General features: G+C 32.1%; 2 protein-coding genes across 4 annotated transcripts; both read right to left on the bottom strand.

The window, feature by feature from the left end:
* Nucleotides 1-2,524: 2,524 nt before the first annotated feature.
* LOC124915852 lies at nt 2,525-7,754 on the bottom strand. 3 transcript variants are annotated; one of them, XM_047456618.1, is made up of 4 exons: nt 7,511-7,754; nt 6,032-6,376; nt 3,331-5,329; nt 2,525-3,125 (listed from the first exon to the last, which is right to left on the bottom strand). In XM_047456618.1, the coding sequence occupies exons 3-4, from the start codon at nt 5,272-5,274 to the stop codon at nt 2,823-2,825; spliced, it is 2,247 nt and encodes a 748-aa protein (XP_047312574.1). In that variant the 5' UTR covers nt 5,275-5,329; nt 6,032-6,376; nt 7,511-7,754; the 3' UTR covers nt 2,525-2,822. The 3 variants fall into 3 exon arrangements, with proteins under 3 accessions (XP_047312574.1, XP_047312567.1, XP_047312559.1); XM_047456611.1 differs by lacking the exon at nt 7,511-7,754 and adding an exon at nt 6,558-6,852; XM_047456603.1 differs by lacking the exon at nt 6,032-6,376.
* A 1,839-nt stretch (nt 7,755-9,593) lies between these two features.
* Nucleotides 9,594-12,282, bottom strand: LOC124921071. The gene is made up of 2 exons (XM_047461676.1): nt 11,614-12,282; nt 9,594-10,070 (listed from the first exon to the last, which is right to left on the bottom strand). Exons 1-2 carry the CDS (start codon nt 12,123-12,125, stop codon nt 9,833-9,835), a joined length of 750 nt encoding a protein of 249 aa, XP_047317632.1. The 5' UTR covers nt 12,126-12,282; the 3' UTR covers nt 9,594-9,832.
* Between the last annotated feature and the right edge of the window lie 14,396 nt (nt 12,283-26,678).

Consider the following 26,678-nt stretch of genomic DNA (forward strand, 5'->3'; position numbering starts at 1 on the left):
ATGTGGTTAATTTGGATATATATGTGAGAGTAAATAAATACTTGGGTCGGATTGTGGGTTAACCCGTCCATAAACTTAAAAAGGTTAAAAATAAAATTAAAAAAGTTATAAGTATGGTTTGAACTTACAACCTAATAAAACAAGTACAATATTTTAACCAACTAGGCTAATAATACTTTATAATTTAAATTCAACACAAAATTTGATGAACACGGGATATTGTTAACTAACTAATATATATATATATAAGGTTTTAAAAACCGTTCCGGTTACCGACCCGGTTTTCTAGGCGAACTCCGGTTTAACCGGTCCAACCGGTTCAACCACTGATTGGACCGAATTTTAAATTCATTAAATTTAAGTTCTTCTTGTCAGTGGGTCCACCAGAATTCTAAAGGTGAAGCAGCTATTTCAAGATTTCATCGAATGTAGGCATATGTCTTGACCTGCTACTTCATTGGTGGTGTTACATCTCCCACTCATGTCTCATTCATGAAGGGGCCGATGATCACTAGGTTTGGGTTGATAAACTAAATCTAGTAGATAGAGAAGAAGATAAAGATACAGCTGAGAGCTTCTTGAAGGGCCGATGATGACTGGGTTTGGGTTGATAAAGTAGATCCAGTAGAGAGAGAAGAAGAGATGGATCCAGCCAGCCGATCGAGAGCTTCTTGAAAGGCCGATGATCACTGGGTTTGGATTGATAAAGTAGATATAGTAGAGAAGAAGAGGTAGATCAGCTGAGAGATAAAGAAGAAATATCCAGAGTTTTATTATTGACCTTTCGGACCGAATATTTCCGGTTCGTTTTTTCGGTTGAACCGTCCGGTTGGACTGGATTTTGACCGGTTCGAAAGGTGACCGCATTAAGGTCAAAAACGGACCGTCCTCTCAACCGTTTCGCGGTCGGACCGGTTGAACCGGCGGTCCGACCGCGTATTTTAAAACCTTATATATATATATATATAATGATGCTTAATTTTTAAAATATTCGGATTGCTGGATATTAATTTGAATATATATGTGAGAGTAAATTAATACTTGAGTCGGATTGTAGGTTAACCCGCCCATAAAATTAAAACGGTTAAAAATAAAATTAAAAATACTATCACATTTTTACCGTAATATAATGATGCTTAATTTTTAAAGTGTCCGGATTGTCGGGTCGAGAGTTGTGGTTAATTTGGATATATATGTGAGAGTAAATAGATATTTGGGTCGAATTGTGGGTTGACCCGCCCATAAACTTAAAACGGTTAAAAATAAAATTAAAAAAAACTATAAGTATGGTTTGAACTTGTAACCTAACAAAAATAAGTATAATTTTTTAACCAACTAGACTAATAATACTTTATAATTTAAATTAAACACAAAATTTGATTAACGCGGGACATTTTAACAATATAAGTTTAACTTTTTAACTAACTTTTATATATATATATATATATAATTAATGATGCTTCATTTTTAAAATGTTCGGATTGTCGGGTCGAGGGTCGAGAGTCGTGGTTAATTTGAATATATATGTGAGGGTAAATTGATATTTGAGTCGAATTATGGGTCAACTCGCACATAAATTTAAAACGGTTAAAAATAAAATTAAAAATACTATTACATTTTTATCATAATATTTTTCTCACAATTTTTTATATCATTACTCGTACAAATGCACGGAATACAGGCTAGTTAATATAGTGAATGAAGTTAAAATGAGAATTTAAGAATAAAATTTGTAGAATGTTTAATTTTTTTTTATTAGTGAAATGTAATGATTTTATTTTATCAAAGTGATTTAATGTAACATTTTTTATATGAAAATTTAAGATTTTATGTAATAAAAGAATGTGTTTGACTTGTTAGCAGAATTCTTTTAAATAGATTGTATGATTAAATGTTTTAGATCATTACTTACATTCTTTTACATGATATATAAAGTATATCCAAATAATGAAGTAAAATTGTCACTTAACAAAATAAACAAATTTGATGAGACATAATAATTAAACTTTTGGATAGACATAATATATAAAAATATAAATATCATGATACTAATTTTTTCATATTTTTTAACTCTCAATGTTAAAGAAATAAATGCTGACATTTAGTAATTATGATGTTAAAGAAATTTAAGAGAAAAATAATAATTTTTTTTTGGAAAAAATAATAATTTTTTTTATAAGTGTTTCAGAGTATTTTATTAAAGTTATTATTTCTACCCAGTTTCTTTAAAGATCCCTGCGTGGATGTTATAATAAGAATCTTCCCTCTATGCTTCTAAGAGCTCGTTTTGAATTTTTTTGGAAATTTATCCAAAATTTAATCATCCAAATGTATCTAGTTCAATTTTTTTTTTTTTTTTTAAAGATTACCTTTTAATTTACAGAATACAAGATGAGTTCATTCAAATACAAAAATGTCATTGCTTTTATTTTTATAAAATTTAAATACAAAAAACAATATCATAACTCAACCAATTAAAAATCCAAATAACCAACTAAGTTTTTGATAAAAACCCTCAAATAACTAACATCAAACAAAAGAGTCTTCAATATATAATATATATGTATATACACTCACAAATATTGCATCATATTTGGGTTTGTAGCATATCAATTACAAAAACCAGGAAGAATCTTAAACTTCATGAGATTACCAATCTTAATCCTTATTGTCTTAGAAAATCATTAGTCCGTGTGAGGTTGATGCATAGACTTTAAATGGATCATAGATGCTACATAAGTGAATGAAATACTCCCATTAACTAGAAAAAAAGCTTACATTAAAAGGTCCCAAACATAATTACCTGAAATTCATTGTCCAAACTATGCCCTCCCAAATGGCGAAAGAGGTGGAGGATATGATGCATAACTTGGAGCTAACTCTCTTTGGGTTCGGTTTGAGGACCTTATTCCAATATTTCTGTTTGATGGGATTTCATCACAACATTTTGCTTCAAACAACCTTGACGTCGAATTTTGAAGCTCATTTAGTTTTATACTATTTACAACTGCTATACATATGGAGAATGCTTGTATGCATGTAAGAGGTGAACTGAATTCCACCGAGAAGATCCCATCTCTGAACGGGGATAAACTGAGGACAGACTTATCGTCTTGTTGCTCTCCCTATAAGAAACAAACAACCCCCAAGTTAGCAAAAGATTTATTCTTTGGAGGCAGATACTTTCAACCAAGCGTTTTAAGTAGAAATTGAACATGAGACATTTTCGTCTCTTAAGAAAAACTCTTTTCGAGCTACCTTGGTAGGTTAAGTTAGCAAAGAGAATAATAACATTCCTTCATCTAAGAAACAATTAAAATAAAAGAATACCTGAGAAAATAGTTCAAACCGATCAGCATGTGGGCCAGTTCTCGATGCATTGGAAATCTTACTTGGTTGTTGTTGTTGTATCTGGTTAGCAAGAACCCTAATTTTGCAACCCATGTCCCAACCTCCACAGTCACATCTCCCACCCGATCTCCATCTTTCGATTAATGGTGAAGGCTCTCCTCCACTGGGGATGCCATGGACACCACCAGGTAATACAACATGAGTCGTATTAAAGAGGAACCCACTTCCAGTTCTAGTTCCAGCCAAATGAGCATTATCAGTATTATTTATACCTGTATTTCTCTGGAACTTAATAACAATTGAAGCAAGTTCTTCTTTTGCTTGGAGATCATCAGACTGGTTGTTAACACCCGTGGAGAATAAAACAAACTCTCTTGTTGTTGACATGGAAAAATGGGTATCAGAAACTATCATTTGGGCAATTGGGTTTGGAATATAACCACCTTTACCTTTAATCCAACCCGTCTTTTTCCTCACTTCCTGAACATTAAAAAAGGTGTAGATCCATCTGTAGCTATTTTCATCCTTCATTGAAGCATTCATCTTTCTCCTTGTTGCTGCTAAAATATCATTGCTGTTCTCAATTGCAAATGTAAAGAGAGGTAGTCCATTTTTAATAGAGATTTGCAGAAGAGCTGATACTTGCTGTTCATTGTGATTTAGTCCACTAACATTACTTGTCCTAAATTTTGAATGTTCAGGAAAAGACGACTCTATCCTCCCATGGGATGATTTGGAGGGCCGATCAATTGACATTGAATCTGAGTCTGATGGCTTTGGCCTCAGCCACGGGTCAAGTAACCTTCTCAAAGGGCTGGACTGAGATCTGGAAGTGCCATTAGGTTGTTTAGTTCGAGCAGTATCCATAGAGTCCACAATTTTGCTTCGAGCAGTATCATCTGGACCATCTTTTGAGAATGAAATTCTTCCAATCTTAGCCATGCCCATGATGAGACGACGAGTAGGTGAAGGGCTTCTTAACTTAGTTTTCTCTGACAAATTCCTTCTAGGAGTGGACTCTTCATATTTGAGCACATTTGAGTTTATAGGCAGTGCAGTTGGCTTCTTTGGGTCTGAGTTCCTGCATCTGGATGGGCTGGGTGATATTGAACGTGATATAGATGGAAATTTGATACTCGTTTTCTCCACAGAGTTACAATTTTGAATTTGTTGATGTTCAATACCATGCTCTTCACGAGGAAGGAATAAATGAACATTTGAATGATTTATGACATCCTTAGCAGAAGACTTTGAAAAGCTCATTCTATTTGGTTCCTTTGAACTTGGATCAGTAGAGGCCAGAGCTGCTGCAGAATCAATAGAAGCCTTGCAATCTTCATCCTTCTGAATTTTTTCTATGTATTTGAGCTCTTTAAGTTGTCCCTTCAATATTTTACCCGATTGATCATGTTCTTGCCACTTGCTGGTATTTTCTGTCAAGCCTTTGGCAGAATGGGGACGAAATTCATTTTTTGATAGAATCAATTGGGATTGTAACGTACATGGAGGAAATCTTTGGCGAGCAGGGGACCAACTGTGACCTCTACTCGAGTGCATGGCTATTTTTTCTGTGGGTAAAATTGAGGAGTTGCTGCTACTAGGCATCGACTTTTGATTGTACTGCCATTTCTGCAAATGACGCCAATCAAGGACTCCAACATTTAAAGCCTTCTCCGGAAGGTTTTGTCCTTTCTCCAAGTAGTTTGGCAGGCGTGACATATACTTGACAAGCTCCTCTTGATCAAATGATTTTCTTTCTGCCTGTTGTTTTTGTTTAGTTTCTGAACATTTTGGAGCTTTATTACCTGAATTATTCTTGGAATGAGCGTTGTTGGAGGAAGAAAATTTGTGTTTCTCCAGTTTCAAAGGATCATAAACTTCTTTTGTCCTTCTTGCACTCGAAGACAATGAATGGTGATGCATCCTTCTCCAAGGTTAGCTCATCCTTTTAGCAATATTTAAACTTTAACCCTTATATCTGCAAGACAGAATTTCCTCAAATTTGAAAATAGGAACTGCTAAAAGACAAGGAGAAGCAAAGATAACCATGAACTCCTTTAGCTGAATATCTTTTTTTTTTTAAATAATCCATGCAATACGATATATAAATAAAATTCTTTATATATTCTTCCAGTGAGTTTGAAATTCATTAGGAGTTGAATTTAGTTGTGATACATATCAAGGATTTAACTCATAAGAAGATTCGATTTAGAACACCATCAATTTCTTTAGCTAAAATCTATTTTTGGGGAAAGAACTATCATGACAACCCACAACCATGACTTCTCGCTTAAACTCAAAACGCTTCCAGATGGAAACGAACCCGTAACTTTTTGATCTCTTAAGCCGACTCTTACCATAGGACTATTTTGATGAGGTCTTAGCTAAAATCTTTCTACTGTTGTAAGTGTATCTGTTCATTACCGCCCAAAGAATAGATGGTTGTAAATTGCAGAGACAATAACAAAGGCACATAGACTCGTTCTTCAGCCATCAAAAGATTTGACAATCTTATCCCAAAGAAAACAAAAAATAGACAGACTGAACTCCATTATGGGAAAGTGTGCTTTCAGAGACAAGTAATGAAAAGATAACTTGCTTCTAATAGTGGGGAAGTTAGGGGTGAAGAAGAGTTCTTCAATGGTGCAATATGCCAGTGAGAGAGATTCTTAGGGCGTACCGTTTGTGTGCTCAGTCTCGCAGGTTGGAGTTTGTCTAGCTTCCGGAAGAGGAAGAGAGTTCGCATAGCTTCTGAAAGGGGATCACTTTGAGGAAGAAGAGAACTCAACACGCAGGTCTCGCAGATGTGTTTTGAAGGGGGTGTTTGTTTGAGAAACATATGGAATTCAAATTCAGACCTAATTAAGGTGGAATTCCAAATGACTTTAAATGCTTACACAAACAATAGAATTAGAATTGATCTCTCCAATTCCAGTTCCAATGCTAATTCCCCCTCACCAAATCAGACCTTAGAGATCTTTGAGGGAAAAGTTTCATATTTATGTTGGAGTTTTCTCCAATAAGCCTGTATTTAGATAGACATTGAGGGAAATGAATACACAATTAAGACAAGTTACATAGTAATTACTAGAATTTTCTTCGCAAGATGAGAAAATCTAAATTGTAATTCTTGCTTGTGCGTTGGAGGATTTATTAATTGCATGCATGAATCTTCTCCAAAGAATAGTGCATTGGCATTCTCTTACTTCAGTTTATGGTTCCAATCTCTATGATGAAAGAATTGAGGAATCACTTATTTGCAGGTTTCACTGTGCAAGAAGCAAAAGTAAATGAAGGAAGCTTTAATGCTCCTTTCCTTCCATGCATCTTCCCACATAGAAAAATCCCTTCTTTAATGCTCATCTACCTTGAAAGGGGAGTAGTTATGTGCACTGAGCTAAGGAGAAAATGAAGACACCATGAGTTCCCTAGATAGCAAGAGGTGTCTAGTTCTGATATTCGAAAATTCTCAAGATGCAGAGAAAACACAAATGAAATGAGCGAAAGAACAGAGTGAAAATAAAATGGTGGTCCTCACCTCACAAGGAATCTAATCGAGAGAAGAAGATAAGATAGAAATGGTAAGTCCCCATCACAACCATAAGAAGAAGAGAAGACAAAATTCCAGCTCAGTTAAATGATTGAACACTAGAAATCCATTTGTCTATAGGGAAGATAGAGATGGTGAAAGGTATTTTCTTTTTCCCATGGGGGACCAGGGAAAGAGAATTCTCTTAGTTATACAATTTAATTCAACAAGAAAACATTCTTACATAGTTTTAGAATCTAGGTCTAGAAAAAATGCCATACATTTCTTCATGGGAAGCTAGAGTTAGAGTTAAGTATCTCATGATAGTGTGGTCCCTAACATAAAACCCATTTAAGGAATTTTTTGCATTGCTAAAAAAGAACAATCGCATTAATAATGTTTCTAATGCATGAATCAATCTAACATTCTAGTTAAGATCACAAGACTATTTATAGTTTCAGCAGTTAGATTTGCAACAGTCTTCATCACAGTAGAAACCTACATTTGAAGGCCTTATTATTTTGAGTTAGATCGTTGATCAAATCTGGGTTCCTAAGATTTATTCATAGGTAGCAGAGGAGACCAGTAAATTTCATTGCAATCACCAAACCCAAGAATAAAAAAACTTACTTTAGAGATTAGGTAGAATAAATTGTAGGAGCAGAAATCCTTAGCTCAAGAACAGCACTAGTTGAACCCTAAGCAGTGTCGGTGGGCTTTGAAGTTGGTGAATCAAAAGACAAGAAGAAGAAAGAGAGGAAGGAATCAAATGAGAGATTTACTTGTTTTCACCAATAAATAATTGGCTCCTTCTCCTCCACAAACTCCAATGATAGAAAACATGGACACCAGAGAGAGAGAGGGGAGTGTGGGGTAGTTTGTTGGAGCTTTGCTTGTTGTCTGCAGACTGCAGTGCTGGTACCAGTATTTTATGGGACAGAAAAAGGAGGGAACACACAATAAATCTTTCGGATCGGACGGTAGAGAAAGGAGGGATTACCCGGGGTAAAGTTCCCCCACTTCATAACTTTTCTATCTTATTTTTAAAAAATTCAACTATAATCAATCATATGTTATTGCATTATTATAAATTACAAATCTCATTTTATTAACTAATATACATCAATCTAGTTTCTCTATTTACAAATATAAACTATAGTTGTTCGCTCTCACATCATGTTTAATCGGATCGATTTTTTCGTCTCGGATTTTCATAGTCTAAATAATACCCATAATTGTTGATGGGTCGTTTGCTGCTTATACAATTCGATTGTGTTGTCGATCATTTCTCGAGTTCATGTTCATTCTCTTCTTAATAATAAATAATCATCGGATTTGAAGTTATTTATCATTTTTTGAATAAAAAAATTATTAGTTTTACTTTTATATGAAAACCACTCATATGTATTCTCTCATAATTTGTATGAATTTTTCACAAGTCCATTTTTACATAATATAATTTTTTTCCGACGTTATTTACCAATCCGACAAGATAATTTGGTAGAGAATCTTTCGACATCATTTTATTGATTCGTTCGTTCTATTTTAATACTTATCGTTCATGAACTCAAATTTGTCTTTAAAGATTGTTAGATCTTTTCAATTGAGAGTTTTATTTTTATAAATTGTTTATACAATTTGATATTTAAATTATCAATTATTTATTTTAATTTTTGTAAATATTATCTTATATTATTTAATGATTAATTTTGTATATGTAACTTTTATTTAAATTTAATGAAAATTAATTCACTATTAAAACAAAAATATTATTAATTAAAATATTGAAAATATCTTGTATTTCTTTTAAATTTACCCAAAAAAAATTCAACCCCAAATCTATTGGTAGATAATTGAATGAGGTATGTGCTGAATCAATTAGTTTTTGCATCGATTTAAAATTGACAATGTTTGAAATATTATTAAATCTATTTAGTCCTTCTATATTGGCCAATGAAGCTTCCTCGTGATGCCTGATTTTGATGCTTGTGATGTACTTGTCACATGAATTAGTTCGAGGAGGTGATTATAAAATACATGTAAGCAGTTTGTGAGAGATTATAAGATATCACATGTCAAACTAAACACAATCACAATGCTAAAAAAACAACCAACAATCAACTAAAATACAAAAGCATAAATCTTTCCAAAAGAGTGAGACAAAATTGTTAAAGAGAAAAAATATATCTTACTCACTATCTACATTAGAGTATTTCTTTTTTGAATGTGTTCTCAAGTGTTTTTCTTGTATGTCTTTTTGCAATACTCCATTTTGATTATAGTGAAGGTTTTGTGCTACTTTGATTGATTTTGAGCAATTGTGAGCTACTTTGATTGATTTTGAGCAATTGTGATTTAGTGTAGTTTATCACATGGTTGTCTCGTAATCTCTCTAGCATGGTTTGGGTACTTTTTTTTAACAAACATGTTCATCCCTAATTGACTCGAGTTTTTAAAAACTACCAAAATCGACTTACTTATTCAAAAGAATCAACCGACTAACACGTTGATTTACAGCCATCTATAGTCAGAAGGCTGGAATTGAGCAACAAAGCTAGCTATATTTGAAATAAGACGCACCAGAGACATGAAAACTTATGAACATAGTCAAAGTTAAATAAACCCAATATGATGACCATTGACCAGTGAAAGATTTAATTTGATAAACAACTTTGTAAATCCTGCCTATATTAAAAGACAATGATGGGCTATTAAACAACACTACTAAGAAATCTAATTTACCAGCCTAAATTAACATACATAAGAAATTAAGATTCACTAAAACAACAAGCTTGCCTAATTTTACTCTTACAATACATCAAAATAACACAAAATACGAAACCTTTGGAGCTCAATTGGGCAAATAACATAACAAACCTAAATGACCCTTCTCTTCCCTATTAGAAGTTGGTTTGTCGGAACAACAAGAAAACACACAGCAAATGGTTCCTATCAATTTTTGGGTCGTACGTTGAAGTGGAAAAGCCAAGAAATGACAAAGGCAAGGACCAAGCAAGTTAGAAGGGCATTCATGACTCTGCGGCCGTGCCAGAAAGTGTGGGCCTCTACGGTGGTGGTTGGAGAATCCACAAGCACTGTCTGATTACTCAATACGACAGTGATAACTGGCTCATTTGGTAGTTCCCCAAGGACGACATTCACAGCTATGGCACCACATATCTCACATACTCTGGCGACCACAAAGAAATAACAATAACAAATACATGTACATTGTCAAGTCAGTATATTACTGTGTAAATCTTATGAAACTCCCATAATAGAAATTAGAAAAGTAAAAACTTAAGACTTGAAGACAATTAGTATGCATACATTACTGCGAAGAATTAAACCTAAATATCTATGAACTAACCATTTTTTTAATAATTCAATTGACATGATGTGTTATTTTCCTATTGCGATTTAATTCATAGAGTTTCCATGTGAACATGATATTGCTAGGAATGTGAGCGTTTGGTTAAGTCGATTTTTTACTGAAAATTCCTTTCCAACCATCATCAACCGTCACTCATGAGATGAACGCCGGTTCTGTCAGCTTGTCAATTTTAATTTTCGAATATTAGTAAGGACTAATAAGGGAAAAAAAGATCACCATCAAAACCTAGAGTGAACATATTGAACTAAGGGGGTAGGCAGTTCAATTGAAACTATTGTTTCAATAAATTTTGTCCAAACCGTTGGCATCAATTTTTCAAAATCTTTAACTGGTGGTTGGCGGTTGAATGGTCGATTCAGTTTAATAGGTTATAAGGCCAGTTTGGTTTGAACAGTGAAAATTTTCACTCCTAGAATTGACAAGGCGTAATTAACAAGAGTCTTCGGGATTTTAAGGAGTGCAGCTAGATTTACTTATACTTGAGTAAGAGAAATGGTTATGCACATAATTTTGATGTGAGAGTTCTTATGGAGTGGTGTTAAAGTGGAGTTGTATTGGGGGATTAATCTACAATATGAACTTAGAAATAAAATATTGGAACTACAACTACCACACTGTAAACAAGTATTAACATATCTGAGAGCCTTATGTCGAATCCAAACAAGCTAAAGTGTTATTTGGGTTGAAATTAATCTAATGTTTGTTTCTTCTTTTTGGACATCCCAGCTATTTTGTAAAATAACTCAAAATGAAGTTTTATTTGTGCACTGATGTCTACAAGCCTTATCCTCAAGCTTTTTCAAACTAAAAAACTGGAAGAAAAAAAAAAGGACAACAAGAATAAGAATCACATTGTTATCCACTAGAACAAAAAGAATGAACAAATTGGTATCCACCCATTTCTTAAAGGTAAGACACAGACAGACGTTTATGGTCTATTCCAAGTAATTTCATTTCACTCTAAGTTGAAATAAAACTATCACATTTGTCAAGCATTCAAGAATAATGGTTTCCAAATAAGCTCACTGTCTCACTAATGGAGAATGATTCCTGCCTCTTAGCTCTAGAGTAGTATTAGGATTCCATTTCTTATCTATCAAAGAAAGATCTGCTGTAATCAGTCAAAAATCACATAAATTCAGTCAAAATGATTACAGTTCTAAGTAATGGAGCATGCTTTATTTAGGATTCTCCTAAAGAATTAAGAATTTCACCCAACAACTAATGCAATAAGATGAAACAACCACAAAAAAAAAATGGTGATCGGAGTAACTATGTGATAGCTAAGAAGGAGGGATAGGTGAGAGAAGAATGAAAAATGAAGAATTTAAGAACTCACGTATTTCCTTTGATCTTGAACCAAGTCTCAGCGCATTGCTTATGGGACGCCCCCAAATCACCTTTGCAACAACAACCCAATTCAATAGCAACATCCCTTTCTTCATCATCATCAATATCACCCACCAATCTAAGATGACAAATCCTACAGTCTCTCTCTTCCCTCTTCTCTATAACAGCATGCACCTTCATCTCCAACTCCCCAATTTCCAAATCAATATCTTCCTCAGACTTAGTCAACGTTTCTCTCCCAAGTTTCTGCTGACGACGCGAGGCAGTTTCCCTCTCGATCTCCGGGAACCTACATTCATCAAGAGAACCGCAAGCAACAGAACCGGAAGTGGATTGCCACAACTGATGATCGTCGCCGGAGTCTGAGAAGTAACGGCTCCCGTCGGTGGTGGTCTCGCTTCGTCCTGAGACAGATTCACGTCGTCTCCGACGGCGACGCCTCTGACGCCGCCTCTGCCGGGCAAGTTCTACATCAGCTCCTGGATCTCCTACTGTCGACATTTTAGGATAAGAATCAAGTATTTTTTGAAAGTGGATAAAGAAAGCATTGCATCATCAAGGAAGGAAGGAAGTGGGAGAAATCGCCAAGACCAATTTCAAAAGTTGGGTCAATAGGGTTTTGGCGATTTCCCACACCCTATTTACTCTCTTTTCTTTCTATAAAGATGCAAATCATTACATATTGTGTTTAATTTTCTGGTCACAATTAATTCTTAGAGATATTATTATTATTCTTTTTCATCTTGTCAATTAAAGTGCAAATACAATTATTATAGATTTTTATACCCTAGAATTAGGAAAAAAAAATATAACATTCAATATTGTATCCAAGGGGGTCATGAGTTGCAATGAGAAGGTGACATATTTATGGGACCTAGAGAATGAAATTAATTCTACTATGCTAATAAATATTGTGTTTCCTTTGAAATTATGAATCTACACATTAGGGATTGCATACTAGAAATTAATTAAGCAAAAAATGATAAGGCATAAGGTGATCTACCTATATGTATTATATCAAATTAAATATTGATACTCTAACTTTAAAACTTAATACAAATTGAGACAGGTTCTCTCGATATGTAAGGCCTTGTTTGGATTGAGGTTATTGTAATAACTTAGAGTGAAAAATAAATAATAATTTGTAATTATTTTGAGGAAGTGAGAATATTTTTAATAAAATTACTTAAAGGGTATTGATATATAATAATAAAATAATAAATAGTAATTTAAAATAAAAAATATTTTAATATTTTAGATAATGAATTGAGTGATATGATTGATGAGAGGGGAGTAAAAAGATGTTTGAGTGAGTTGAGTTATTTAAATAATCCCAACTGAACAAGGCTTTAGTTTCATTTTGTATCTAATCGAATAAAACATTCACAAATTCAATCTCTTAGTGAAAAATATGTCATTAAATTAATAAAATATCCCAATTCAAACAATATTAATTTATAAAGATTTTTATTGTACACAATGTCTTTATTTTAATTTAATATTAAATTCAAATCACAAGTTATAATAATAATAATAATAATAATAATAATAATTCCTTTTTCTCATTCAAAATACTTTAGAGTAAACTATGAGGGCAGAATGAAGTCTTGTTTGAAATGATTGTATATGAAGGCTTTGTTTGGAACTTCGGATTGAGTTTTTTTTTTTAAATCTAGAGAGAGAAAAAATAATGATTGATGATAATTTTGAAAAAATAATTATTATTTTTGATAAAATGACTTAAAAGTATTGATATATATAAATAAAATAAAAAAATAATAATAATTTAAAATAGAGTGTATTTTAGTATTTTGGTTAATGAAATGAGTGACGTGATTGTTGAGAAATGATTAATTAAAATTTTGATTTTATTTTATTTTAAAAAAAAATCAAAGAGAACAAGGCCCAAGAGCTTTGTAAGTTTATGGAAGACAAGATTTTCATAATATGTACCTTTGCTAAGAATGACAATTTGAAATCGCCCCGCGGTAACCGAACTGAATTGTCCCGTTTGGGATAGTTTTTCTCCGAAACCAAACGATGATGGTATTTGTGTCTTTTTCCGCTCCGATCTCACCCCGAACACTATAAATATAATTAAATATATAAAATCACCAATATATATATTTATTCATTATATTTTATAAGAGTTATAAATTTATTTCTTTATAATAATATAAAATTTTAATATATTACAATATATATTAAAAAACTCGTTTAAAATTTATTTTATAATTTTTTATTTTATTAAAAAATATTTTATAAACGGTGTCTCGCGGCGGGGATTCCCCGAAACCGAACGTGCTGGAAATGGTATTAAAAAATTCCTCAAAATAAAAACGAACTAGTATGATAAATGCGTTCCTCGTCCTCGAACTGTCCTATTGTCATCCCTATTCACATTGCTTGGAATTCACACCGTGACTTTTTCAATAAAATTATTTCATTTGACTTTAGAGAATGTTGTAGCCATACTTTTCTATTGAAAATTAATTCATTTGACTTTAGAGAATGTTGTAGCCATACTTTTATGTAACTTTGCTTCATTAGATGATCTAGATACTGTCCTATATGTTTCTGGTTTTCTAGAATATAAGAGCATTCCCATAATTGACTGTCTGCAATCGCTGCAAGTGGCCCAATTCGCATATTAAAAACTCTCAGGAAAAATTATGAGAAATATTAGAATATAAAAGTCCTAAACTAGAAATCTCTTTCAATAGTTTGCATATGAAAAACTCTCAAAAAGATAATGAGAAATATTAGAATAGAAAAGTCCTAAACTAGCTAGAAGTCTCTTTCAGATATCGAACTATCTGAAGGGTTGAATTCTAGTGAATCTGCAAGTGATTGTTCATAAATTGGCTTAATAGTTGAACACAAATTCAACATGAGGTAACGTGAAATTCAAATATATCGTACGACTAACCATTAGTCTAAACTTTTTAATTTTAAACAATGAAATGATATCTTTACTATTTAATTTTATTCATTTTATCAATGAAATGACAACAAATTTGAAACCTATTAATAATAATATCAACAATTTTATCTAGCACATATTTTCATTAGTTAACAAATTTCAGTAGTAGTACGATGTATTTCTATGCCTAAAACGTATCTAGCAATACCTAAATATTTAATCGAGAACTTGCTATCAAATAATTATCTTACCGTTTTTATTTGATTTGATGTAAATTGTCTCGTAACAATATATTGTCAACATAGACTAATAAAACTATAATAAAGAATTTTCAATTTTCATTAGGAACAAGCAATTGTCATGTATAGATGGTAAAAATCCAAAATTTGTAAGGCAAATAGAATATTCTAAGTTCCCCTGCCTATATTCTTGTTTTAAACTATACGGACTTTTTTTAAGTTGACATACTTGATTATATTTAGCTTCAATATAACTCTCCGGAGATGTCATATAGACATCCTACATAAGATTATCATAAAGAAAAAACAATATTCACATCAAATTGTTGTAAACATATTTTTTTATGCAATTAAGGCAAAAAAATAAACGCACTGTTACCGTTTTTTCGACCGAAGAGAAACTGTTATGGAAATAAATTTCATCTTTTTGATTGTATTCCCTTGGCCACCAATTTAGTTTTTTACTTGCTACATTTTTACTCGATTCCAAATTCGTTTTAAATATCCACATGCAACTATTAGATTTCTTTCCCTTTGAAAGAGAAGTTAGAACCCATGTTTTATTATTTTGAAGTGAATTTAATTATTTAGTTATGACTTATTTGCTGTCAATAAAGAATTTTTGAAGTCTATATGAATGTTTGAGGCTATTTGACAGTTCATATATTACTTAGAAATACTAAGTAATTATCATGTTTGCACTTTGAAATTTATGAGTATATATTATGTTTATATTTGTTTTTGAATTTGTAGATGGAGTAATGTTTGAATTTACATAGTCTATAAACTATGTAGGGGAATTCATTTTTATTTCCCTTTTCTTTTGTTCGTATTGTGAAAAATCAGTATGATTATTCTCAGATGTTTCATTAGAATCTGTCTTTTCAAAATTTTGAGGATTAGTGATTTGAGCTAATGAAAAAATCTCTTCAGTATCTGAGTTACTTTCTGTATAAGATATTTCACAAATATTTTAATCAGTGTTATTTAAAAATATATATTATGATTTCGGTTTTATGAAAAGGAAAATTTTCTTCATAAAACACAACATATCTAGATAATATGATAGTTTGTGTTTTTAGATTGTAAACTTTAAAAGTTTGTTTTTACGAAAAATATCTAGTGAATACATATTTTGATCCTCTCAGATCAAATTTAGTTTTAAGGGGAAAATCATTTTTAACAAAAAAAAAATACAACATACAAAACTTTCATATTATTAATGTAATCTAGTTTTTGTTTAAACAATTTGTGATATGGGTTATCTCATTCTAATTTTTTGAACGTACTAGGGACATTTGTTGCCATTAAAATAGAAAATGACTTGGGGCAATTTTTTTTTATGTGAAACATGTTTTTTTTTTTTTGTCACCTATAGAAAATGTTGATGTTTTCTTTCTACAATCTCATTTTGTTGAGGTAGGTAGATACAAGACATCTAATGCATAATCCCACTTATTTTTTAAAAGTTTTGACATTCTTTATTTACCAACTCAGTCGTATTATCAGTTCATACCATATTGAATTGAGTTTATATTAAGGCAGAAAAATAAATAATTGTTTGAGTAACAATATTTTGCTTATAATCATAAACGTTTTCATAAATCTACTATAACAGTGTCTTTGAAGTACTGAGAATAAAATGCAATCTTTAAGCTTTGAAATATGACAAATATCAGTGTATAATCTCTTTTTTATTAAAATTGAAAACATGTTTAAGTGAATCATGAGATAGATGTCTTGGTCTTCTATTTTACAATTTGCAATTTATTATTGGCGATTAAATTGGTGATTGAACTATTGTTGTATATGATGATTCTAAAATTTCAAGTAAGTACATATTTTGACTTAATTCTCATGTTCTAAGGTATTGTTGTCTTTGGAATATTGTAAAATACACCGAGAAGTAGAAAATTAATATATAATATTACTAGTTTTAGAAAATTTAAACACTAATATCAAATTGTATATGAAGTTGGGACATGCATAACAACAAATAGTTTTAGTTTATGAGTTAACTTTATGTTTCTATTTTTTACATGCTTTGTATGCCAATTCGCTCCACTATCAATAAAATAAAAAAGGGTTATTTTTATCTCTATCATTAACATTTATACTACAAACATTAATGGAAAAATAAAGGGTTTATTAGGAAAAAGTTGTAACCTCCTAGTAAATTTCTTTACCTTTCCCTTCGGCAATAATTATCGTCATCACCTCTTTTATAACAACTACCATTTGCATATTTTGCATATTGTTAATTATCGGCTCACCTCTTTTATAACAACTATCATTTGCATAATGTTAATCTTATAAGATAGCCTTGCAGAAGGTTCTTCTCCTTCTTTATGTTGAAAAACGATATAATCTAAACATGCAATAAAAGAAGATATAAAGATATAGTGGTAAAAAATAATAAAGAACACAAAATATAACGAGGTTCGGCCAACAATGTCTACATCCTCGGGGAGTCGTCCATTCTATTGATATTCCATAGAATAATGGTCCAAGTAACCCTATGTTACAATGTCTCTCTTTATAGGAGTACATCAAAAGCTAAAAGACTAAACTACTACTTCTAAGCCCAGTAAAGACTTAAAGCCCAATTACAATATATAAACTCTAATTAAATATGAGCCCAAAACCAAACACTTCATAATTGATACAAAGAAAGATGTATTTGTCATATTAACAATACTTTTAGATACCAATTAATTTGAAACAACCTTCTTGTATCATGCCCTGTCCTACATAAGTGTTATATATATTTTTGAAGAGCCCCTCTCTATTGTTCCAGATTGTCTTAGTCTCTATTTTCTCCATTATTTTTTTTCATTGTTTTGCTATCTTTGTTTCTCGATATTGTCCCTCACGAGCATGGTGAAGTTTTCACTTTGATCCACCACGAGAGATTAAATATCTCTTTAACTCTCAATGCTTAATAGCATACAGCATATGCTTGGTTGATGATGGGTTTTGGATCCCATTGCAAATTATCATAATACTCATTCAATCTCATTAAGAATTGAGTAAGTTTATTTGACGTATCTTGCTATATAACCAATTTAATCATCTTACACTAACATGCTCTTCTCATGTCACAATCACAACAAGGCAGAGACTTCAATATCAAGAATTCATCTCATAATTTCTTGATTTTAGAAAAATACTTCTTTAATGTTAAGTTTTCCTATCTCAAATTACTAATAGTTTTTTAAATTTGAAAAGCTTGTGGCCCATTCACTTGATACATTTTTTTGGACATCATTCTATAGATCTAATGGAGTTATATATAGTAGAAGAATATTTTTTGCTTTAATTTCGTCATGACCGTATTGAGAATCTTGGAGCAAACCATGCACTCGATAATCCTCCATCTATCGATTTTTTTGGTCTTGTCGGTGTAATACAAGATTCATCGATAAATCCTAATTTCGATTTTTGCTTCTAGTTAGATGTCTTTGTACAAATAATACTTCCCGAATTATCTGAGTTTCAAATAGAAAACAAACATTTATCTCGTTAATTCTTTTCTCCCAATTTGATATTCTCAATAATATTTTCTTCACTCGAATAATTCACTGAAAAACACGAAGAAAAAAACGAGGAGAACTCGTTGCCCGAAGAATCTTAAGGAAGAGAGCTCGCCTCAACGTCCTCTGATTCTTCATGGTTGATAGGAGTATTAAGCTTTGATATTATATAAATCACGAATTATGGATTGCATATTAGAAATCAATTAGGGAAAAAAAAGTGATTAAGCAACAGGTGATCTCCGACTTTATTACTCTATAATATATCAAATTTCATGTTAGTCCTTCAACTTTTTAATTTAATACAAATTGAGACATGCTCTTAACTTTTAACTATTTAACGTTATAAGGTGATCACTTATAATTTGTTTTAAATGATGGATTCCAAGAGATACGAACTAGTTAAATTTATAACCAACAAATACACTTAATTAGTTAACATTTTAACATTTTTTTCGAGGTGTATCTATAATGGAGTTCATAATTTCGTATTTTGAATTCATCTACACAGTCAACTGGCTTCAATGAATCTTCCTCAGGCAAGAATTGGCTCGAAATACTGACTTCAAGGCAGATACGTCGGAAACAATCATAGCTCACATAATATGTGTTTATCCTTTTCCAAAATACTATTTTTCATAGGATTTTTCACCCATATCTATTTACCAAGTTTAATACAATTAAGTTGTCCCAATTGAACCTAGTTTTGGGGTCTTCAGTCATCATAGGTTGAGTTTCCTTCATACTAACTTATTGTAGGCTTAAGTCACATTCCTTATGAGGACTTTAACACCAACTCTCTATTTAACCGGTTAGCAGATCCGCAATATTATTTTTTGATATTACGTTATTCATTGAGATAATTCTAGTAGGGAGTAATTGTCTAATGGTATTATGTCTATGACATATATGTCTAGATTTATCATTCTTTCTACATATGACTCTTAGTTCGTCCGATCGTAGATTGACTATCACAATGAATAGAAATTGTCGGTATAGGTTTAGACCACATTAGAATATCTTCTAAAAATAGACGTAGTCATTCAACTTATTCGCCACACTTGTCAAGAGTTACTCCATCGTGGATCTGGCAATAACAGTTTGTTTAGAAGATTTCAATGATATAGTTGCACCTCCAACAATAAATACATATCCACTTGTTGACTTAAAGTATTTTATATCTGAAATCCAATTAGCATCAATGTATCCTTCGATAACTGCAGGATGTCTCATATAGTGTAGACCATAATCACGAGTATCTCTCAAATATCTAAGTCATTGTACAATGAATTTCCAATTTTTATTACTCGTATTACTCGTGTATCTACTTAGTTTGTTTATTGTTATATTTGGTCTTGTATAACTCATTAAGTACATTAGACTCCCAATTATTCGAAAATATTCTAATTGAGAAACACTTTCTACGATTTTTAGATAGATGTTGACTCGTATCTATTGGAGTCTTAGCCAATGCAGAATCATCCTTGTTAAATTAAAGAAAATGGTTAATAATCAAATCACGAATTATCATCTACCCAAAATGTGTCATTGTTAAAAATATTTAAAAAATGTTCGAACTTTAAATAGAAAAATATTTCTTTTCCTAAAAAACATTAAAAAGATAATATAAATGCGACAGACGCTCGAAAGAAATCCCGATATGTCCGATTATGAGCTGATCGAGAACGTTTTTGGAATGGGATCCGACATGAGGCCCACCCAGTTTAGAGGAGATTTGCATGGTGGAAGCCAATCTCAGCGGAGGGAGAAAGAGTACGAGTAGTTGCGTACTAAATTACAAGAGGAGATATTGAAAAGAGAACAACTGGAGGTTATAGTACTTGAGTCACAAAGGGAAGCACTTGAGGCACAAAGACAAATAGAAGAATTTCAGAACTAGTTGGCGGCATTTATGGCGAGATATCATCTACCTCCACCTCCGGATCAATCTGGTATATGATATATTATTTAGACTTGCTTTTATCTTTTAATACTTTGATCGGTATATTGGATAATTGAGATTTTGGTTTATTAGATGATTGTATTTTTGGATTAATTGAGATTTAGGTTATTGGATAATTGTATTTTTGGATTATTGGGATTTTGGTATATGTTCGATATTTTTAATTTGTGTATGATTTATGTCTGAAATTATTTGGTTTAAATAGATATATTCAGTTTACAATTGTTTTATTTAAAAAAAAATTCATCATAGCCAAGAGAAATATGCTTATGCTCTCGATAAATAAATATACTTAGCTCTGAGAGCCTTTATAAAACTCTCGTTAATAACTTAAAGGCTTCTCCGAGAGCAACACTAACGCTCATGGTAACAATTTAAAGTTTTCGTCGAGAGCCTTCCATTTCTCTCTGTTATAATATATCTCCGAGAACTGAATATACCCTCGCAAATATTTTTTTTCACCAACAGTTATATCACCAAGACGCTGCAAGAGCATTTATCGCTCTCGGTGAACACTATCACCGAAGACATTTTATATTTCTCCGAGGTTTTGCTCTCCTTAAAAACATTTTTTGCTAGTGTGTATTGTCGAGTATATCTAAATATCTTACTATAATTGAGAAAAATAATATTCTTATCAATATTCTTTGATCAATATCTTATTGATCTTTCTTGTTTTTTAAATATTTGATGATAGAGTATTCTCGAATTGTTGGAGGCATGAATGATGCTTAATTCTATTTTCACGATCTCAGTGGAGGAAAATCGGGTAAATTAATTTATAATTATTGGTTTTATTTTGTAAACCTTATATTTTAAATAAAAAAGGACGGGCGGAGGGAATGTGGCTTACACAACCCTGGGTAAGGCTATTGGCAAGGTTCCAAGTCCAATAGTGCTTCTTATCTTTTCTCAAATATCCTCCTACAATACCAACGAGAGTGCAATACAAGTCATTTCCAAGCCTCCTTTTGAAGCGTCATCTCCGGTCTGAATTGAAGGAATCTCAATTACTACATCCTTTATCTGCTCGAGTTGACTTGTCATTTGAGTATTCTATTTTTTATTATTAAGATGAATCTCCACTATGCGATTTCTCTTTTAATATCTAAAAAATAATCGATTGAATTCAACTTTGATTCAAAGAACTACACCTAGCTCTCCTTTCATGAAACGACTGTCCTGTAATGAATGACAGAGGGACCGTATTCCCCAAGCACTGGAGTGATCCAGTAACCGAAAAGGGGCTAGAAGTGCCTACTACGGAACCACACTAGCCAGTTAGTTGAAAAGCCATGATTGAAGTAGTCTAGTTCTTATCCTTGTCATTCATATCCTAATGCTTTTGTTTCCCTTCAACATTCATGTCGATCCAGTCGAGGCGATGAAATAGGTTCATACAGTAGATCCATTTACTCATCAAATAACACTCAATTCGTTTGGAAATTTCCCAAAGTATGCTCGTTCCCCCTTCTCCTTGCCACAGTGATGTCCTCAATTGTTTTGAGCTTGTTCAATCTTGTTTTTATTTAACAGTGTTGTTTAATTACTTAAAACAAATTTTCATATTTCATTGACCTTTTACAACAACAAAAAATTGAGAAAATCATTTTGAAAGTTTGAGGAATGGGTTAAACATGCTATAAAAGTTTAAGACCAATTTTGGACCATCAAGAAATTTAGGACAGCTGAAGACCGGCACCCATTTTTGGACCAATGTGATGATGGCCTTTAAATTAAAAGATCACGTTGCTCTATGATTGGTTTCTTTAAATCTCAATATTATTTTCTTCTTTTTTCTCCATCTAAATTTTGGTTCAAGTCTAAAACAGAATTTAAATTATTTAAATAACTTTGATGGAATTGAAATGATGAAAATGAGTTATTGAATATATAATAAAATTAATTATTAATTATTAATTTTTATTTTTGGTTAAAATACAAAATATTTTAATAAAATATAGATAGAAAAATGATGAACTATTTAAAATTCAATCTTAACAATTGTAGACACCCACATTTTCACCATAAGTTTATAATTAAATTTAGGTATATTTAAATAAAATAAAAGTAGCAAATAAAAACAACAAATTAAATAAAACTAAAATGAATTTTATCTACTTAATTAATTTGTTTTTTTTTTTGTTTTTACAAGAAAGAAAATTATTCTTGAATGTCAAGACAAATGAGGCCTAAGCGCAATATTTCACCTAAACCCAAAACGGCCTTTTAGAAATGATGCAGAGGAAAAAAAAAAGAGAACTTGGTTGTGGATCTTTTGGGGATTAATTTATGGAGCCTCGTGGAGCACCAGGCATCAAAGGGACAAGGGTTTACATAAGAGAAAGGGAGGTATACACCAAAAAAGAAACAAGACAAAAATGGGGGAGTTGATCTTGTGGGGAGCATAGCCAAAGGTGACTCCTAGCCTCAATCCAAATTTTCTCGACATTGTTCGATCTCGCTCGAAGATCCCACAACCGAATAAAATCTGAAGATGAGTTCTTAATCTTCACACTTGAAAACACTCCTTTATTATAGGGAGACCTTTTAAAGTTGTCACATCTTCAAAATCGATTTAATAAGCGCTCTTGTTGCGAGGACCTAATAATAAAGAATGTTAACTCTTTAGATCAATTTTTATTTAGGGTTTGTTTATTAATCGATTGGTTTGAAGGCTTGGATGCATGAGTCCAATTTAATCTTGTTATTTATTTCTGTATTTTTAATGATTAATTTGTTATTGAAAGACTAACCTTTTATGTTTCTCATACAATTGAATGACAAAAAAAACGTAGCTGGTAAATCTCTTATGTGTTCTCATACGATTTGGTGTTGTTTAGTTTAGTTATTCTATTTTTTAAATGAAAGATAAACATAGTTAAATAAAAAAATCAAATATACATATATAAAATAATATGACCGTGTTTTTTTGGGTAAACGACTTAACGTCATTTCATTAAAAAAAACCCCAAAAGGGTAAAAAAATAACCTACATGAGTTTATTGATTAGAGCAAAACAAACATTTGCTCTAATTTTCAAATAACGGAATAACAAAACAAATGAACATCACAAACAAGGCATACAAACAAATAACTCAAACAACAACACTTAGTTTATAATCTCAACTTAAACTTACTAAATTACGTGACTTTATCGTAATTCATGCTCCAATTTCGACATAAAGACCAATTTTGCTCATTTTTTGGGATTCGCCTCCAAGTACGAGTGAGTAAGTTGAAATCAACCGTAATACTCCTCCATACATCCTCAACGTCACATCACACCCTCAAAAATACTCTTCAATTTCTTTCCGCCCATACATGATAAATAATAGATACAAACCCACATTTAAAAAAATCCGAACGGAATTGATTACCTATTGCTTTAATAATAGCAACCTCCTTGATGTCTATCCATTCCAAAGGGAAATATGCCAATTCCATTGCTTTCGAAACTATTTCCACAACTCAAGAGTAAACGGGCAGCAACCGAATAAGTGATTCATCGTCTCCTTATTCCCTTCACAAAGTAGGCAATTAGAATCTGGTATGTCCATAAGTCTTTTAGTGCGATCCCTAGTTGAGAGTATTTCCCTAAACAACAACCACATGATGAATTGGTGTCTTGGGAGAACTTTAGAAACAACATGAAACCAGTCCACATTGTCTCCCCTCTCACGAATCGACTCCCAGGCTAGCATTATATTAAATTTCCTATCATTCTCAACACTCCAAACATGGGAATCAATACTATCATCAAAATTCAAAGTGTGAATGAAATTGAGAACTCTTATACCTTTTGGAATTCGCCTTAGAAGACCATCCTATTCCCCATCTTTAAAATCCCGAATAGTGGCTTTATGACAATCTCTTTTTATTCAGACTCTTTTAAATTTCGCCTTTAGAATGATAGTCCGGTTTTTAAACCAGGAATCATGCCAAAACAGTGTTCCACGACCATCTCCAATTCGAATATTGAAAACCGAAAGGGAATTATCTTTGAGCTTGAAGATCTTTCTAAGTTACTGTGATATGTCAATCTTCATTTTACACGTCCATACGCTTAACTCGTTTTTTATAAACCTCGAAAGTACCTATTTTATCCATGAACCCATTTTATCCATAATGAATCTTGTTTTATCTCAATATGTGTTCATATTTCATACAACAGGATGACAATGGTAATATTGAGCTTTGATAGATGTGAGATATAATGTGAACATGATGAGTGATAGGGGTGATGGTGAGTGCTGAATAGTATAATTATGAAAAGGTAATAATGAGATATGGATATGTGGAGTGATGTGAGGTTGAAGAGATAATAATGAAATCATATATAATTTATATATTATAAGAGGAAGAGTAATAATGGGTGGAAATGACGTGACATTATCCTATTAGTTAGAAAAAGAAAAAGTGTAATGAAAGAGAAAAGAAATTTTATTTTATTTTTTCAACCAATTAGATTGTATCACGTCATTCTCTCATCAATCATTTTTCACTATAAGAGTGCAATATAAGTAATACAAAGCAAGGCACTAAGAGCCCAAATCTACCTTATAACAGGGAAGAGGAAAAAAATGCTCTTACGCGATTCAGAGACCTCTGTTCTAAAGAGGAAAGTTTTGCTAAGCAAAAATATAGAGAAAATTGGCTTTCATTAGGAGACAAGAATACTTCTTTCTTCTATAAAAAATGTTCATCAAGGAATTTCAGAAATCAGGTCATAAGGCTCACAAACTCAAATGGAGATGTTTTACAAGGACAAAAGGAAGTTCATGAGGAAGCAATAAGTTTCTACAAAGAGCTGATTGGAACAGAAACGAGCACAATAATAGAGGACAACCGAAGATTGCTTCAAAAAATTATGGAAAGGAAAATCAGTGAAGAAAGTGGTAACCAATTGATTACAAGAGTCAGTATGGAAGAAGTCAAAAACGCTGTGTTTTCGATGAAAGGGAATAAAAGCCCATGGCAAGATGGTTTCAACGCGAACTTCTTCAAAGAAAACTAGGAAATAGTGGGTAAAGATGTAAGCGAAGGGGTTTTGGAATTCTTCCAAAACAGGAAAATGTTGAAGCAATGGAACGTCATAGTGTTGAATTTGATTCCTAAGAATTCAATTCCGGAAAAAATTCAGGACTTTCGTCCTATTTCATGCTGCAATGTTATTTACAAAATTATTTCAAAAATTATTTCGCAACGTTTGAAAACAGTTATTGATAAGCTTGTAGGATTAGGGCAATCAACATTTATTCCTAAACGCTCTATTTCCCATAACATCTTACTCATGCAAAGCTTATTGAATGGATATGACAAGAAAAGCATATCGCCACGTGTGGCTTTCAAAATTGACATTAAAAAAGCTTTTGAATCGATCAGATGAAGATCAATCCATGAATTCCTCTTTGCTGCAGGTTTTCCAATTATTTTCATTGATTGGATTATGCAATGTGTTTCCACTCCTCACTTTGTTGTGAGCGTGAATGGTATTTATGGAAGCTTTTTCAAGGGTGAAAGGGGAGTAAGGTAAGGAGACTCTTTATCTCCTTACCTATTCATCTTAATAATGGAAATTCTTGAGTGCATTTTAAAAATGCTTCCGAGAATTCATCATTTCAAATTTCACATGTACTGCAAAGAAGAAGCAATAACCCATATAAGTTTTGCAGATGATCTATTTTTTATGGCTTATGCGGATGTTGAATCTGTTAGTATTATCAAAGAAGCTCTAACAATCTTTTCGAGTATTACATGTCTATACATCAATGAGGACAAAAGTCAGGCTTTCTATGGAGGGGTTAATGAAGAAAGGAAAGAAAACATATTCAATATTATGGGAATCAATGAAGGTGAACTACCGGTGAAATACCTTGAAGTACCCCTATCATCAACACAACTCTGATATAATCACTTCAGACAACTGGTAGAAAAGGTTTAAAATTTTGTATTGGGTTGGGTTACAAAAAAACTGTCTTATGCAGGTAGAATCGAGCTCGTTAAAAAAGTCATCTTTGGAATTATTGGCTACTAGACACAACATATAGTCATCCCAAAGAAAGTAATGGCTAAACTCGATAGAATCATGAGAGACTACATATGGGGAACACAAGGCAGAGGAGGAAAAAAACTCAAATGGGAGGATGTTTGCACTCCCATAGAAGAAGGCGGACTAGGAATAAAAAGTTGTGTTGAATGGAACAAAGCCCTCACCATCAAGAGCTTATGGGAGTTGGAGCAAAAAGCGGACTTCCTATGGGTTAAATGGGTGCATACAAGATTTATGAAAGAAGAGCAAAGTATCTGGACACGAAGCATCAATGAAAGAATGGCATGGTCATTGACGAAAGTCTTAAAAACAAGAAAAGATGCATTTTAAATGGTGAAAACCAT

The sequence above is a fragment of the Impatiens glandulifera genome, chromosome 1 (assembly GCF_907164915.1).
Source record: "Impatiens glandulifera chromosome 1, dImpGla2.1, whole genome shotgun sequence".
NCBI lineage: Eukaryota > Viridiplantae > Streptophyta > Magnoliopsida > Ericales > Balsaminaceae > Impatiens > Impatiens glandulifera.

What these genes read in the sequence shown, in the direction of transcription:
- LOC124915852 (XM_047456603.1), bottom strand. Translation starts at nt 5,274, where the DNA reads ATGCATCACCATTCATTGTCTTCGAGTGCAAGAAGGACAAAAGAAGTT. An exon ending in GGTTTGAACTATTTTCTCAG is followed by an intron (nt 3,126 to 3,330) that starts GTATTCTTTTAT and finishes TGTTTCTTATAG; the next exon opens with GGAGAGCAACAAGACGATAA.
- LOC124921071 (XM_047461676.1), bottom strand. Translation starts at nt 12,125, where the DNA reads ATGTCGACAGTAGGAGATCCAGGAGCTGATGTAGAACTTGCCCGGCAG. An exon ending in TTCAAGATCAAAGGAAATAC is followed by an intron (nt 10,071 to 11,613) that starts GTGAGTTCTTAA and finishes TGTGGTCGCCAG; the next exon opens with AGTATGTGAGATATGTGGTG.